Below are 17252 nucleotides of genomic sequence, written 5' to 3' on the forward strand. Positions count from 1 at the left end.
GTTTTCTTTGAAATGATTTGATACACCCACATCTCTACGTGTGAGGGGAAATATCATGAAGAGACTTCTCCACTGTCCCTTGTCTTTAACAAATCATTGTTTAGCTCAAGGCCATGTGGATGTGCAGTAGGAAGAATGATGTCTGGTCTTCATTTTACATCAGTTGGCAAATTGACAAGCAGCATGTAACATAAAATGACATATTAGAAAACCCATATTAATGTATAAATAAATAAAATCATTCTACACGTTATCGGTTATACCAGGAAACAGTTGTTTATGTCTTGTCTCTGCATGACGACGCTTGTATTTTTACTGTTCATTCCTAAGCCGTACCCAGGAGAGAACAAGCGCGCCTTGGCCTTAATTGCAGGATTAAACATCTGCTTTGCTTATTGCTGAGTAGCCTCACTTTGTAAGTAAGCCTCTACTAAATGGTGAGATATTATTTAATGAGCTGCATATCTTAAAGAAATGATGCAATAACATGAATATGGAGAAAATAAGCAGAAACAAACATCACATGTGCTGACGTACCGAGGGGAGGGAGTTTTGTCGAGCAGCACAACAACTGCCTTTGCGAGATATATATATATATGTTTACAGCTCTGCCTCCGCCTTACAAACAGGCAATGTACTGTAGAAGCACCATAAGAGAGCAGTGCTGTCCTTTATCTCACACCGATGCCGTGTATCTACCAACAAATACAAATAAATAAATAAATGTGTGTGGGTATGCATTGTATTTCTACACCATGTTGCAAAATATATGCTAATATTAGCTTGCACTTAGGTAGGCGTGTTTTTATCAGCCCATGCCAGAAGGCTCGAGGCACTAAGAAATGGAAGGAGCAATGAGGAAGGTGAAATCCCACACAATCCTATTAGAGTGGATTAGGGGGCAGCTTTCTTTCTGTTGCAACTCTGCTGCAGGTGAGCAATTGTAAATTGCAAAAAAAAGAATAGTTGGTTGGTTCTTGTTGAGGCCCTTTATTGTAACAGGGCAGCCATTCACTTTTTTAAACCTTTTATTTTCATCATTAATCCAACATACATGATATTAAAGTTGTTAGGTAATGATGTGTAAGCTAAGAATAATTAGAACACCGGCAATCAAACCACCCACGTAAAAAGAGCAGAAGGATAGATTTTTTTTTTTTCACCCAAGACGTGTGAAATTTAAGTAGAACTCCTTATCGATCAGATGATCAATTGCAATCATACATTTTCGTCTTCTGTGGGCTGGCTGCCACAGAAACCCATCCCTTCCGGCCTACCCTGTGTATGAGGTTATCAGGCTGTAAAGGCTGAGAGAATTCACCCTCCATCTTCAGTTGTTTTTTTTCTCCTATGACCTTTCCCAGAACCCAATTAGTACACCACTAGGGGAGTTATAACTGTTCTCTTGTCACTACGGTATGTCTGGACGATCATGTTTGTATATCTTTTAAGTGCTATTTGGCTTTACGAGCCATTTTAAATTCTAACTAATTAATTATATGTTACACTATATAAATGAAACCTTTCCCATGTGCACATTTCCATATCACTTCCACTACCCACACCCTCGTGACAATGATTCAAAGTGATCAAAGAGATGAAAGATGATCTGGGCGAGTGTTGCGCTTTGTGTGCGCAGTGAGCTCGTGTGCATTTGTGAGTAAATGTGCAATGAGTGTGTGTATATATACAAGCTTGACTGGCACAGATATACGTAGCTGCTGCCTCATTATGATGACTGAGAATGAGGCTTCTCCACGGTGACTGAACTCATTTCAGATTAGATTTTTAAAAATAACAAAAACGGGGGGTCTTGCATTCTTGATTTGCACTTTATTTATTTCAATTTATCTTTTTTTTCCACTCCTTTCTTTTGTCGCTCCCCTGGGAAATGGAGAGGCATTTATAGAGTCAATCAGAACGGACTGTGGGGAACTATTTGAGCTCTTTCATTAACTTCTTTAACCAGTTGACCTGCACTACAGATGTATCACTCCACTCTTCCTGTCTCCCATGCAGTTAATGTTGTCGTGCAAAAATCCAGCCGTGGTTCAAACACTCAACAGTTAATGTGGAAGGGATCTTTTTTTTTCTTTTGACATGTCCAAGTTCTGCTTGCCATTTCAAATTTGCTATACTAATACAGTGCATTCAAATATCTGTCACTCTTGTTTTGATGTATCCAAACGTCTCATATAATCTAATGATTGTTATGCATCTGGTGTGGATCTGGTGTGGTTTGTCAGTGTTCCAGTGGCATTATCCCATTACAATATGCTATTGTATTTTGCAGGGTTAACAGCTGTGTAACGTCAACATTGTACGCGGGAAAATGGTGCAGTTGACTGTATGATAGTTTCCCCTTCCATTTCTGTGCAAGATGACGCGTTTTCTCCACCACACTTGTTCGATGTCAAACGGATGTAACATTAAGCAACGAACACTCACCAGTAAACTTTGTAACTTCAAAGAAATACCTTTAATTAAAAAGGAAAGCCAGGGGTGTAAACAGACAGATGGACGGGGATGAACAAGAACGAGCTAGATGGCAAAGAAGACGACACTGTTGATGATGATTCACTGAGTGCCTTATGGGTAAAGAGCTCCCTGACTCAAACTCATCCAGGACCTAAGTATGTTGAGTCAATGGAGAGGGCTCTTTTCTCTCTCTCTCTCTCTCCCTCTCTTTTTCCCAAGTCTGTAATCCGAAACCAGACACATTACTCAGCTGACCCCTCGCTGCCCACCACATGCACAGTCAGGTCTCTTTTCCCTTCATGCCATCCATAGCCTGGTCACCACCCAAAACCACAAAGACCACTGCAGGCGCAAAAGGCTGCTCACTCTGTCTGCTTAGATGGACTCTGTAGACCAACCAGGGGGCTGGGAGTGGGCAGGTTAGGCAGAGTGGTCGGGAAGAGATGGAGTGCAGAGAGCAGGAAGGAAGAGAAGGAGGAAGAGAGTACCATAGGATGCAAGTAGGTTAAAGACCGTAAGTGCACACAAATAAAATAAGAGGGTGTTTGTGTTCTCACAGAACAGAGCGAGGGGAGAATGAAATGACTGCAGTTTTCACTCTCTCATTCCTGGGTCAATAACTGCCTCTGCTCCCTCTAGAGCAGAGGAACATGTACTCAGATCCTTATCAGGGCAGCTATCATCTCAGCCGCCTCACAGAGGCAGCGATACTGTCATCCTCACACTATCGCAGAATGACATCAGCTCAGAGACATGGGAGTAATTATATTATACAAGCCCACAACACACCGGCAGCAAGGCAACATCAGAGACCATCCAATGTCTCCCTCTTCTCTCTCTCTCGTTCTCTCTTTCTTTCTTTCATCACTTTCTCCACCTCCATTGTTCTTCATTCTCTCTCTTCTTTCACTTCTTCCCTCTGTCCTTCTCTTCCTACCCCACTCATCTGTTCTGCAGCAGGGGTAGCACAAACGGGCACCGCCCCCAACCCGTTCAACCATTTGCTCTGAAGGTGTAGACTAGAGCTTTAAAAATGATTATAACCACTTGAATTGCTTTGCTGACTTTGATCAAACCCCCGAGTTTTGAAATACAAAAGCCGTTTGTGCAGCAGTTGATGGAGCAGGTGTTGGTGGTGGTTGTGGTGGTGGTGGTGGGGGGGTACTGAGACGTGTGTAGTATATCACATAATCATCACTTCCCCCCCTACTAAACATATGGACTAGGATTCTGAGAGGATGACATACATCCACATAGCACAGACGGAATACAACTGAGAACGTGGAAGATACCGTTTAATTTGAGCAGACTGTGAGAATTGCAGATCACCATCTTCTGCATTTACCAATAAAAGTTAGAAGCAGATAATCTACTACTAACCACTGAAGATGAGTTGCTTAAACTCTAAAAAAAAAATTTTCCTACGAATCTGATCATCTCATCAATCCAGTCTCAAACAATTAAAAACAGCAGGTACATAAAATAATATGATAACCTAGTTAACCGGCATATCGAGTATCATATCCATCTCTGTGAAAGAGGTCTATCACCTCTGGGAGTCTATTCATGATGAATGGTATGTCTGCTCCTCAGAGCTCATACTATCTGAACCTCATTACTGCTAGCCCTAAACAAACAATGCATCACACTCCAACTCAATTTCATACATCCTGACCATGGTAATTTTCTTCTTCTTTCCACATAAATCAATGACAGGCATACAAGTTCAATACAAAGGAGACGAAGCATGGTTTCTCTTGCAATATTCTGATATATATAGAGAGTAATGTGTGTTTTCCTATGAAATCACTTACAGGAACTGTCGTCGTGGAGAATACTTGGAAAAATGGATGGATAGCCCACCATTGGGGCAGCCAGAGTTAATTGTTTAATTTAGCTACATACTAAGTTAAAGAAAAGGTGCATTTTCATGAAATGGAGGCAATTTCCATATAGAACTAACTGTCAGCACTCTATTAGCTTTGTTTGGTCTAATCACTTGAGACAATGTTAAATGTACTGTGACAATAATAGGATTAGATTTTAACATTGGCGGTGACACCAAAAGCTATGAGAGAGACAGAACGGTGGGGGCAGAGAAACAGTGAGAAAGAGAACAATTTAAAATAGCATATGGCTACTTTTTGTTGTTTAATACATAGAAATTACAAATACAAAGCAAAAAAGATTCTGTTAAAAATACAGAATCAAACCTGAGGGGCTTTGGCTCTTGCATTCACAAATTAGAGTGAAAAAATTGAGCTGTGCATGTTTAATTGCTGCAGTGAAAAGACACCCCATGTAAGGAACAAGCCCCATGGAAATAAAACCAATTGCAGCACAGCTAAGACAACAGCACTGGGGCTTTTACAACAGCAGGCTTTGTCCTGGAGCCAGGTACCATGTTGAACAGCATGTCTCCCATTTTGCATTTATGCACCCTCGGTGCGCTGTACAACCAAAAATGTAATCATGTTACTGAGAGAGCTTTTCATTAGCCCCCCCCCCCCCCCCCCCCCCCCGGCCCCCCCACTTTCTCTCTCATAATAACAGCACGATGGAGGCAGCAACGCTAACTATGATATTAGGTCTTGGAATGTGCCTGAAAGCCCCACATGCCCCGGAGGTCCTGAGGGGGGAGCAGGAGGCGAGCTGAGCGTTGTCCGCTCCAGACAGGTCACAGCAGAGTGGCCTAATTGCCTCTCTTGTTGTCTCAGTAGGCCAGCAAACCTCCCCATCGCCCTCATCATCACTGAAGAGCACTGACTCCCTTGTTCGTACAGGTCTAACTCTGCCCAGTGATCCGGGCACCAGTTAGGTTTCTGAGCTGCTCCGTAAAAACATCCTCAAAATGTCAGTGCTGCTCTGCAATGGTGTTATCCCTCTCAACTCAATGCCTCGTACTTTTAAACTTTAATATTAGAGACTTTGCAGTACTTTTGTACATTATTAAGCACTGTCTACTCAATGAAAGCCAAGGGTACCTCAGCATTACGTCAGCGCTACACCAGTAGTGATTACGTCACTCAGAAATGCTTGGGCAGTATTTTGAGTAAAGAGTATTTTGATCTGCTGCGTGTAATACTGCTTCAATCTTAAAACATCAGCTTCGCTCACAACTGCAGGTAAAAATCACATTGCGAAAAATACAAGCACCTCCAAAGAAGTGGGGGGAAAAAAACAAACTGCAGTATTTCCAAAATCATTCTCACACATACTGTATTGAGGAGAGCATACTGCAGTCTACCATGAATACTTGGGGTGAGGGGGTGAGGTTATATAATTCCTCATACTTGAGATTCTTCCTGTTTTATGTCCCTGTGTCAGGAACCTTCGTGCCAAACAGGGTAAAGAGGCCTCATCCACACTCCACGCTGGGCAGAGGCCAGGAGCGGCTCGACGCCCTGCAGAGCTGGAGGCAACACATCTTTGTCTCTTCCAAATACCCAGGGGCAACATGGAGCGCTGCAGTGTTCTAATCCTGTCTAATCTGGACACAGTGAAGCATCTGGAGATAGGGATATGGCTAATCTCAGACACGGAGACAGAGGGCACTTTGCTGAGACTGTAAAACAGGGGATGGATCTAAGCTAGACGCGCCGTGTGTTTTTGGAGGGGTAATCTTCAACACAACAAAATAAACAATATCAAATAATACTTTGAGTTGAATGAACAACTTTAACCAAAGAGTCAATGGAGATTGCAAAAAGTTAACGACAGAGACGAAATGTTAAATGACTAGCAGCTTAAGAAGTTACTGTACGCCATGAATGCATTGCTGGTGAGACAAGGAAATACTTACTGTGCCCTGCTCTAAGGGACGCAGGTGATCTGTGGATGGCAATAGGCACAATATGGTGACGCTTGTTTCCATGGGAGAGGTGAATGTGGTGGAGACTCTCCACAGCACCCGGTTCTGACCCGGCCACAAAGCCCAGGGCCAGGGCAGTGATCCACAAGGCCAGGTGGGTGAGTGAGGCTGAATTCCGGTTTAGGGGCTCTGTTAGGGGCCTCAGGGGAGGAAACTGTGTCCACCAGCCTCCGAACATCTTCCCTGAGTTGCCAGATGAGGCTTCAGATCAAGGTGGAACTTCGGTGAGCCTTACAGCCCCATACTTCTCACCTTGCTAAAATTCACTTTGCCAAGAGACACTCGCACAGATCCACAGTGAAAGAAGAAGAAAAAAAAAAAGCAAAGGGGGAAACCACACAAAATGTCGGTTGTGAGATAAAAAAAAAAAAGCCTCTTGCTGTTCTCCACTTAGTTAAGAAATCCGTAGCAGCACCCAGGGAGGCAAAGAGGTATCATGAATCATCGTACAGAAACAATCAGAAACATTCACTCAAGAAATGAGGGCAACCTCAAACGGCAATGGAGAAATCCCAGCTTGCTCCGATTCCCAGAGTTCCCTTATTCTCTGTTTCTCTTTCTCCTGCTGTTAAGCCTTCACAAAAGGAAACATCTTCCACGAAAAACTATGTTAATATTCCAAAAAATGCAGCTGCCGGGGAAAAAAAGAAAGCCAACTTCAGAAGCAGACTGATAGCACCTGTGCAAAGTGAATTTCTTCAGAAAATCAAGACAGGTATTCGGATTTTCTCTTCTTTTCCCCCTCCAGTGGTCTCAAAGGATGTCCAGAGAAATGGGACCATAGTTAAATCCGAGACTCATTTACATGAGTTGGACAGCTGCAGCAGCGCGCGGGAGACGGCGTGATTGCGCCTGTAAGTTGTGCCAAGTAGCGCACCCGTTGCCCATCTAGAGATCTCTGCTCTCAACGAGACCAAGCGATAGCAATGACAGCACCTGAGAGAGCAGCCCCTGGGCAGGAACACACAATCGCACACGGGCAGCGTCGGCAGCGCAGTACCAGAAGATGTGCGCAAGAGGGAGAGGGGAGAGAGAGGAGGAGATGGAGGAGGAGGAGGACAGAGGGAGGGGGAGCCTCAACAGCCAGCCAGGAAGCAGGAGAGAGAGTGGCTATGCAAATGGCCAGCATTCACATAGCGAATCACTGGAGCCTGAGTGCATTACAGAGGAAGAGCCTATTTAGGCAGAATAGCAGGAATTGAAGCTATGTCCCCCAGCCCTGATTCCTTTCACAACCTCCCTCTGCTCTCCCTGTTCAGTCATTTTCAATCCACTCTCCTGTGTGGACATTCATGAGCAGTAAAAGGAAGAAAGAAAGCAAGCAGGACAGGCTTGATTCATTTTTGTTTCTACTTTTACCCTGTAATCTCTAGATTCTTCCTTTTCTACCACTCCAGGTCTCCCTTCTTCTATCTTTTCTTTTCCTCTCTGTGAATTTGGGGATGTTGTATGATAACAGTCCTGCGGATATAAAAAATGTAAGCCAAGCAGTCCAACCCAATCCTTGCCTCGCCATCCCCCGGCAAAACTGTTTTCTATAGGTTCTTGACTGGACTCTGCAATCTGTCGCTAGCAAGATTTTAGAAAGAGTGATGATGCTGCAGCTCACATAGGCAACTCTCTCTCTTACACACAATCATATGAACACACACACACACACACGCAACGCTCGCACGTAAACAAAGCATGCACAGTGCTCGAGCTGGCAGTTGAGCACTGTCCACAGAGAGGGTGCTGAATCTGGGCAAGTCTGCCTCGCCTGCTAATAAAAGACCATTTCTCACAAGAGAGGGAATGCTGATCGCAGACTCTGGGTTACGGGAATGTGGAGAACATGTGGACATAAAAGCCCTGCTGATAAACACAATCTGGTTCAGCTGGGAAGTGTGCACAGTGTTCAGAGTTCAGGACTGGAGAGCACAAGGCTCAGCTGCAGTGTGCCTGCTTCTGTTTGCACACCGGCCATTCAACAACATCCTCCCCTTCGAAATGCAGTGTTCTAAGCTGGAAGGGGGGGGGGGGGGGGGGGGGGGGGGACTGTAAGCACTGCTGAGCTGATCTTTACGGTTTACAGGGAATATGCAGGCATTTCATGCCCAAAGAAAGCCAACTTAGCTAGCGTGACACAGAGGATAATGTGTCCTTCTCCATTGACTGTTCACATGAAGACAATGAAAGACACCTTCAGGAAAGGAAGAACAAATTAAATGAAAACAAATGAGGAACATTACGCCGAGTACAAATACATTAGAATGGAGGAATCATGTTCGAGCATGGTTGCTGTATTATGCATTTTAATTTGGCAAAAAAATAAAGATCACAGCAGCCACTTTATTGTTATGAAATGAACATAACCGGCGAGATATAATCTGCCATCTGGCACGAGGACAGATGAGGATACCTCTCATTTCTCTGTTGTATCTGGTATTGTGTTCCTATATAGTAGCAAAATGCGATTGAAGTGGAAAACAGATGCTGCACACATTAGGCAAATGTGCCGTTCTCACCTTGTACAATCTCAATAACTTGGTGCAGCCACCTGATGCTAAAAAGTCAGCCGCATGGAACCACTGCTCTGTTCTCATTTGCATTGGTGAAAAGGAATGCTCCTGCTGAATGTGTTTACACTTTTATAATTATCAGCAGTGCGATCTGCATAATTACACCTAATAAGGAAATCTATCAGGGCTGCTTGACAAGGACAACAACCTGACTTACTATGTCCTCCACGGCAAACGTTTTACAGAAAAACACTTGATATTCAGGTAAAAAAAAGAGTAATGTATACTCATGTTCAACTATTTGTACAAGTTTGTACTGAATATTTAGTGGAAACGCTTTGTTAGTATGCAGCAACTTAAGTTAATGACATCAGCAGTGATACATTGATCAGGTTCACCATTAGTTACTTGTTAGTTTGTGCCCCCAAGTGGTGGAACTGTGAAGTGCACAAAAGGTCTGTTGGTTTATCACAAAGCCAGCAGCTTAATAAGTAAAAAATATTCAGTACAACACCAGATCCAGAGGATACAAAAGGCTTCATTATAGGACTATCACTAAAAGCCTCACGACTGCATCAAATCACTTCATATATTCAAACGATGAAAGAAGAGTTGCGTTCGGATACATGATTCTGATTCTAATCAATTTCTATAAGATCACCTGAACTATGATACCACTAAGCCTTCAGCAGGTAGCCCTTTGCTCTGATCCGATTTATCATGACGAACTGGCGTATGAGAAGCAAGACAATCTGATGACATGGATGCAGCTGAAGGGAAAACACTCACAACTAAATTATTTCTGCCTGCACAAAAGCAAACACCTGGGACCAAAACCTAAACTAACTTCAAAAAAATCCTCTCTCTCTCTCTCTCTCTCTCTCTCTCTCTCTCTCTCTCTCTCTCTCTCTCTCTCTCTCTCTCTCTCTCTCTCTCTCTCTCTCTCTCTCTCTCTCTCTCTCTCTGTGTGTGTGTAAGTGATCAGCGAGAAGAAGAGGAATTAGTCTTGGGTGTAATATTCCCACAGTACACTCCACTGATGAGATGATTTTTGGAGGACTGGAGGAACAGTGGAGGGAGAGCAGCGTATGGGTGGTCTAAGAGTGCCTGACCCCACTGGAGCAAGGCCTTTGAATCAGTTAGAGGTCCATCAGGCGACACATTATCACACATGGAGAGACTCTTGAGGGAGGAACGGGCACTTCGGACCACTTTAAAAGCGATGTTTCTCCTCCTCAAGAGCCACTATGATATTTACTGCAAACATCTCAAGAAAGTAAATCAAATGACTTTTATTTTAAATAACTCAATCAGCGGTGAGCTGAGAGGTCCAGGATTACAGCAGCTTACTGTTTTCTATTCAGGTGCAGTTTAGTGCATCAGATGCAACCTGCTCAGAGCAGATCAAGCATGAAGGCCAAGCCATGCATGAACCTGGTATACCCGTTGTGTGCTGAAGTGACACATCTGTGTCAGGCACAGCAACATATGCGTCCTTGTAAAGGAGGGTGTTTGGAGGATTTCATCTCTGGAGTGTATTGTACACTGGAAGAGAAAAACGTTGGTATTCAACATTATTACGGCCTGCCATTCATTGACATACAATGTTAAACCCGAGCTTTTTATACAACTGGGAGTCTACTCGGAAAATCAAACGTTTCATTACTCATTCAAACATGCTTTGCAATCCCTACAGAGAGACAGACAGGCACACAGTGCGCTGATGCTAATGTATGCAAGAGTACGAAAATAGAAACGCAGTTCTGTCTTAGTCATCCCGAGATGTGACATGATAAGAACAGACAGATACAGGGAGGCAACACTCAATACAAACACACAAGCTGTAGAGTGTTTGAGCACAGAGGGCAGTCAGAGTGCTAATACTGTTTGTGTTGGCGGAGGATGTTACATCAGAGCGCCTGTCCGTCAGATTACACTACTGTATCAGTTAGAGTGGGTTAAGTTAACTCTGACCTACACAGGTGAAAAAGGCACCGACTTGGTGATTTCCAATTCCTCAGTATCTCTGGCTGCAGAGCAAAGCAGCTAAAGGTTTAAATCATCGCCATAGCCGTGACTACCCTCATCATTAAGTGATTAGCTCTTTCTATGAATGTCCATCCCTCATGCATGTTGCGCTGTCACACAGTCAGGGATGCATGCGCATTAGGCTTAGAGTAATCAGCTACATGGTTTAGGTAAGATGCAGCAGCCCTCACGCACCGCATAGAGATTTGTGCTGCACACACTGTTCATTATGCAAGCTGTGAAGACTGCATAAATAACACCACTCAAGCTGATAAAATGGCCCACTAATGGGAAATAATGCAAAATTAGTGTTGTAAAATCAAATCCGCAAATGGCACTGCGTGCTGGTGTAATGGAATGACTTCATTTTCACTTGGAGCAAAACAAAGAAACAAAAACTCCACATTGAAACTCATTCATCCGTACTCTAATTTTCTCTCAAATGACTAAAACATAATTAATTGAATGGAGCTACTAAATTAAGTGAAAAAAGCTAATTTAAAAACACTCTTTTGATATTGTTAATGCTTAAAAGTTGTTTGGTTTGATTTTCGTATTCACATACTGCAGCATTTATTTTGGTGTGTTGGTCTCATGAAGTGCAGTATCTTGTGTTCTACAGAAATTGAACATTAGGTTAATATGCAACTGTACGCTATTCGAGATTTGTCCTGTACAACATTTATCATCATGAAACTACAGTGGCATGGTTGTAGCCAAATAATGATACTGTCTTCTCTTGTTTAGCATAAACACACAGACGAAAACAAACAGATACCAACATGCACACAGCATTCTTCCATAAACAGGGCCGGAGCAGGCCAAAACTACATACACGAAAGATGGAGAGATGGATGTTTTTTAAATTGCACATTGAGTCGTTGGTGTCTGCTGGTGAAGGATGATTTGCAATCTGGCTGATGTGACGGACAGTATTTTTTTTTGTTCTCCTTATGCATAAACAATGCCACAATAGCGCTATTCATTTCCATAAATCAATTTAGATACACATTAAGATCACGCACAGAGGAAATAACATTCAAAAATCCTTGAACCTAAGTGCAAATAAAGTGTATGTGTGTGTGCATGCGTACGTACACGCATAGATATGTACTTATGTGTGTGTCAGTCTTATGGGTCTTATGGGTGTGTGCTTGTGTGACGATGATGTGTCTGCGAATGCATAAACTAAATCCTAACTGTCAATGAGAGAGATAGGGTTCAAAGGTCGGCAGCTTTCTGGAGGCTTTCTCTCTATCTCCTCTGACAGTTCCCAAGATGCAGTGCGCCATCAGGGCACCGTGTCTGTCTCTGTCTCTCTGTCTTTCCTAAAATCCATCCAAAGCAGAGATCAGTTCCTTTCTCAGAGCGCTTCATCCTGAACAGGTCAAGGACAGACTGTGTCTCCCGTCAGGAGACCAAAGCTTCTTTGTTAATGCACCACTCTGCCACGCTCCAGCTAACTGGGACAACAAAGAGGTTTAATAAAAAAATAAATGTCCTTTTTTTTCTTAATATGAAAGTACTTATAAGCAAACTGCTTCCACTCTTCTCAAAAGCATTTTTGTCTTTTGCCTATACTCTTGAATGAAGTTCATTCCTTTGAAAATAAACAACGCTACAACAATAAAGCATAAGAAAAGAATATACTCTTCGAAGAAGCATACTACAGTATACATATATTCTGGTTTTGAAAACTTCATCAGAAATATAGCTGTATGAATACAAGGCATTGTGCAGCCAGCGCCGGTTGTCAAGTGGGAATCCTACTAGATAGAGTCATGTAGTGAGAGCATCTCCTTCATACACAAAGTTTAATCAATGGGCACTAAACCACTGCTCTTCTTTTCCAGTGTTAATCAGTCAAAGTGCACTTAAAACTCTACGGAACTTTAACTACGTGGAATCTGATGTCATACATTACAAGGATTCATCACTGCGTACTTTTCACTTCTATCTCTGGTTTGAATCATTCAAGTAACATGAACTCATTGAAGAAACATTAGTCAGGTGAATGATATTTACTTTCAGAGACCAATATGGGGTTTGTTGGGTCTCTGCTGGCTTTTACCTTTACGGCACGGGAAGCCATTCAGTTAGAAGTGCACGCAGCGTAAGTATGTTGCTGCTGGGTTGAAACAGAAGGTAAAGCTGTGCTGGGCAAACTGTTCTGTTCCTGTAGGAGAATTCGGCACTTCTGACCACATTCTGACATGTGGGAGTGGAACAAGGTAAAGAGGGGCAGCTGAGCAATGTCTGCTGCATGGTAGGGAAGCATGAGGGTGGGCTTTAGAAACGATTCATGTAGAGTGACGGTAGAGAAAATAAAAAGGGGGAAACTTCATTTCAAAGTCTAAATACTGTTTTGAAAAGCTGATGGCTGGGGAGAACCTGCTACCAACACAAATTTAAGGAGCTGGGCGTAACACATTCTGGGTCAGCCCTCCCCCACACACACACACACTCCCAGTCAGGATTTCGTCTCGGCTACTGTAGATGGTCATGGCAAACAAGAGCAAGATCTTTGGAGTGCCTTTTGACTCTGGTTTATAAGGTATTTCAGAGGAGGAGGTGTCATGAGCGAAGGCTGCCTGATGTGTCGCCACTGTCCAAGACATCAAAAGCATGGAAATTGTGAGACCAATGTTTTCAGAAGTCAGAGGGGACCAACATGCAATCCCAACAGCCAGCAGGATTTTAGACACCAGTGGTGACACACTTTAGGTGCCAGGTAGATGTAAAAGGCCGTGGGGGGATCTGGCTCTGTGATGGGTGTTGTTGTGCGGGGTTTTGGCAACATAATCGGCCAAAATACATGCAAAATGAATGGTGCTGCTTCACAGGGAAGAGTGCATAAGCAGTGGTTCCTTGCGTAATGAATCCAAGCTGAAGTCTGGTAAACATACATAATGCACATATAAAATGCAATTTACTGTACCCTGACAGGAGTGTTGTATGGTAAGACCAAACTAACTTAATGCAAATAATTTGCACGAGCCAAGAAAAGTTGTGGGGACAAGACATGCTTGCATTTTCCACAGTGATAACACGGAAAGCATGCAACAATCAGTGATCAGGAAGTCGCCAATGCCGCAGAGCCATTCATGTCTAAGTGAAAGATTGGTTTATGAATGGCCAGCGGCCTAAAGCACAGACTGCACGCAATATATATATTTGTGAAAAGTGTGTCACATAAAGAATGAGTGAGGAAGCGTGACTCCGGTTGTCTGCATACATTACATTAGAAACCCCTAATAGTACTGGCTCAGTTCTCGAGGCTGCTAGTGAGGTGGCTGCCCCCTACACCAAATATACTGTTCAAAATACCTACTAAACAGGTTTCCTCTCTACATCAATCCGTCAGGACGGATCTATATTGTGGCTAATGCCTGGTGCGCCCTGATTTTCCACTCGCAGACCCCAAGTAAGAGACACATCTGCGTAGTTTCTGTGTTCACATGTTGTTTACAAGAATAAACATAACACATAACCGATCTACATTGGGGAAACGGTAAAGACGTGTGGAAACAGGTGTACCAACAACATCAACAAGCGCTACACGTCACTTTTCACATCCTTTTGACAAAACATAGTTTGAAAACCTCATTGGGAATTTCTCCTGGTGAAATATCTTGTAGTGTGTGACCCCCTGTCGCTGGTCAGTCATGGAGTGTGAAAACGACTTCAAGAGACCTGATTACAAGACACAAACATTCTGTCGTGTGAAAATCTAAAAGGGGTCTGATGTATTTGAAGGTTGAGTGTTGTGAATTGGCCTCAGGTCAGTCAGTGATCTGTGTGTGCACTAATTCTCCACCGTAGCTGTCTACAGATAAGAGAGGATTTGACTAGTGCCACACATGAAATCTCTCCTTTATGCAGACACCTTAGAAGCTAGTTGAGTTCAAGGACAGTTCAGACCAATCAGTTCTATTGACCTCCAAATGTTGAAGAAAGACAGCAGAGTTTGTATTGTCTAAGCCCTTTGTGCATATTGTTAATATTACTTGCAGCACACAGCTATGTTCAGACATACTAAACAGTTGCTTTGCTTCATTTGCTTTGTGACAGCATTTCACAAGTGTATCTAGATGCTCCTGTGGCCGTACTGCAGGCATAGTACATGTCCATTAGTGCGTCGCACAAGCAGTGTTACTCAGAAAAAAGAAAAAGGTTTAGGGGTAGAAAATGTTCATCTATCAAGCATGTCTGACTCTCCAGATCTCTACTTTCACCCCAACCAACAGTTGAATTACTAGAAAACAAAGCAATAGGATATTTTGGTCTAAAAACTGGATGTGTTGCTACAGGGTACAAGTTAAGGTAATGAAATACAAGACAACGAGTCCACTTGTCAAAAGCTAGGATATTCAAAAAAACCTCAACATAGAGACATTGTACACGGAAGCTATCATTTTGTTTTTTAGGGATGTGTAAGATTTTTGCCACAGTTCTCCCGAAGAGTCATGTTCAATAGCCTGAGGGGAATATTCACAGTGTCAGTGTATCACCCAGCAGGGTAGTTTAGCAGATACTCTGTCTTCTAGTCAACACTTTAATTAGTATTGTGTTGTGGAGAAACAACAGCTTCTTATTTCCTGTCAACATCTCCCCCCAGGCTACCAATTAATAAAAAACACCTCAAAGATTAGGTTCTCACCACTGCACTGCAATGAGTTCTAGATGAGATTCTGATTATAGCAGAGATTACAAAGAAGACAAGTGAATGTGCTTAATGCTAGTGCACAACTCTGATCTGGCCGTATACTGTTCGATGGGACAAAGATAATGTTGAAAAGCACAAGAAGTGCTCTCCCTGAGTTTGAATTGTTGAGGGCACACCAGATCTCTGCCTTGCCATATGAACAGCAGCATAGTCTTATGAAGCGATCTGACACATGTCAAACACAGCTGCTCCTCCACACAGTACAGATGCCACCGTGCCAGCATGACATCACATAAAAGGCATGTGGCTTGCCTCCTCTATAACAGCCTCCAGCTGTAGACTATGTTTTACCATCAGTCCAGTGGACTATCACATACACAAGTGTATGTGTGTGAAGCAACTACATGATAATTCAGTATTCCATCAAGCCATGTTAGTGATTCTATACCACTTCCCGCTGGGATAGCACTGCTTGGGCAAAGTTACAGACACGTTACAGCATCCACAGTGGGAGGAAAAGGAGACCTGGTTTCTATGCCAACAGGCTTTACCCACTGCTTCCTGGCACAGAAACCCATTTAAATTCAGACACTCAATCAGTACGAGGAAATTATTGAGAAATAATTAGGGCAGACAGTGACCACTTATATTGAGTTGGAAGTAGAGAAAGAGAGAGAGAGACAGTAACAGAGGGACAGCAAGAAGACAATAACAATAAAGCCTCATTCAATAGTTCAGGATATTATTATCAGGACGAACATTTTTATTAGTTTTGGGACAGCAGTGGAACTTTATGGCAAAGAACAATAAACATTTCATATCTGTGCTTTGGAAACACAGACAGTATTAGTAGGATCAATTCATTGTTGGTTTTGGTCTTCACCTGGGATTTGTTGACAATAAGAATAACATAGAATATCACCAGAACTAAGATTATTCGAATAAGCATACTATATTATATATTTATAGTGCATTGGTTATGTTGCACGTCTACCTTCAAAGTGAATGATAATAATTGATTAACATAATTTCATAATCATTTACTCTCATTGTGTGTAAGTATATACAAGTATATATAAAGTATATTTTAAAACATTATCCATTGATAACATGGAATGGTTATTTGATTGTACATTCGTGTGAACACTCACGCGTATGTTTACTGAATCGAAAAGACAGATGCACTTAAGACTGATTCTCTCATATCTCGGGACACAACGGCTGTTCTGAGCTAGGTCAAGCTTTCAATACACACCGGAGTCCAAATATTTTCAGGCCCATTAATTTGTATCACTGAGCTGCATTAAAAGAGGGCCACATCCATGGCAAAGAGGACATTACTTCCATGTGACAGCAGCCTGTTTACTCGAGTGCCTCATATCCCCTTGGCCTCACTACTGGACTGAGTATCCCCTTGTATTGATCCAAACCAAACTAAGTGGTCTATGGTCATGCCACCAGAGAGGACAGGGACAAAACTGTCTGCTGTATTTCCTGTGTGCTTGTGCGCTTGTGCGTGTGTGTGTGTGTGCACACGTGAGCGTTTATCTGCATCGTAAATCTGGAGGACCATCACGACAATACTGAAACACAAGTGCCCTATACTAAAAGACAATTGAAGGAACATGCTTGAAGATTTAAAAGAAGCTAAACTGGGCCAAATAATTGTTCATGTAAATTCTAAATGCTATTCTTGAATCATTTTGAC

At 42.7% G+C, this 17252-nt stretch overlaps 1 protein-coding gene across 7 annotated transcripts in view; it reads right to left on the bottom strand.

The window, feature by feature from the left end:
• Positions 1-17252, bottom strand: part of LOC142932962 (neurexin-1a) — a 228749-nt gene that overhangs the window by 89132 nt on the left and 122365 nt on the right. For 3 of the 7 annotated variants that reach the window (XM_076077080.1, XM_076077079.1, XM_076077078.1), the window contains exon 1: positions 6281-7208. The exons of the other annotated variants lie outside the window; for them this stretch is intronic. In XM_076077080.1, the coding sequence (XP_075933195.1) occupies positions 6281-6527 (247 nt within the window). In that variant the 5' untranslated portion in view covers positions 6528-7208. Of the gene's footprint in view, positions 1-6280; positions 7209-17252 lie in introns of those variants that run through there. 7 annotated transcript variants of the gene reach the window in all.

Source organism: Anarhichas minor, unplaced genomic scaffold (genome assembly GCF_050575085.1).
Source record: "Anarhichas minor isolate MPS153535 unplaced genomic scaffold, ASM5057508v1 ptg000058l, whole genome shotgun sequence".
Taxonomy (NCBI): Eukaryota; Metazoa; Chordata; class Actinopteri; order Perciformes; family Anarhichadidae; genus Anarhichas; species Anarhichas minor.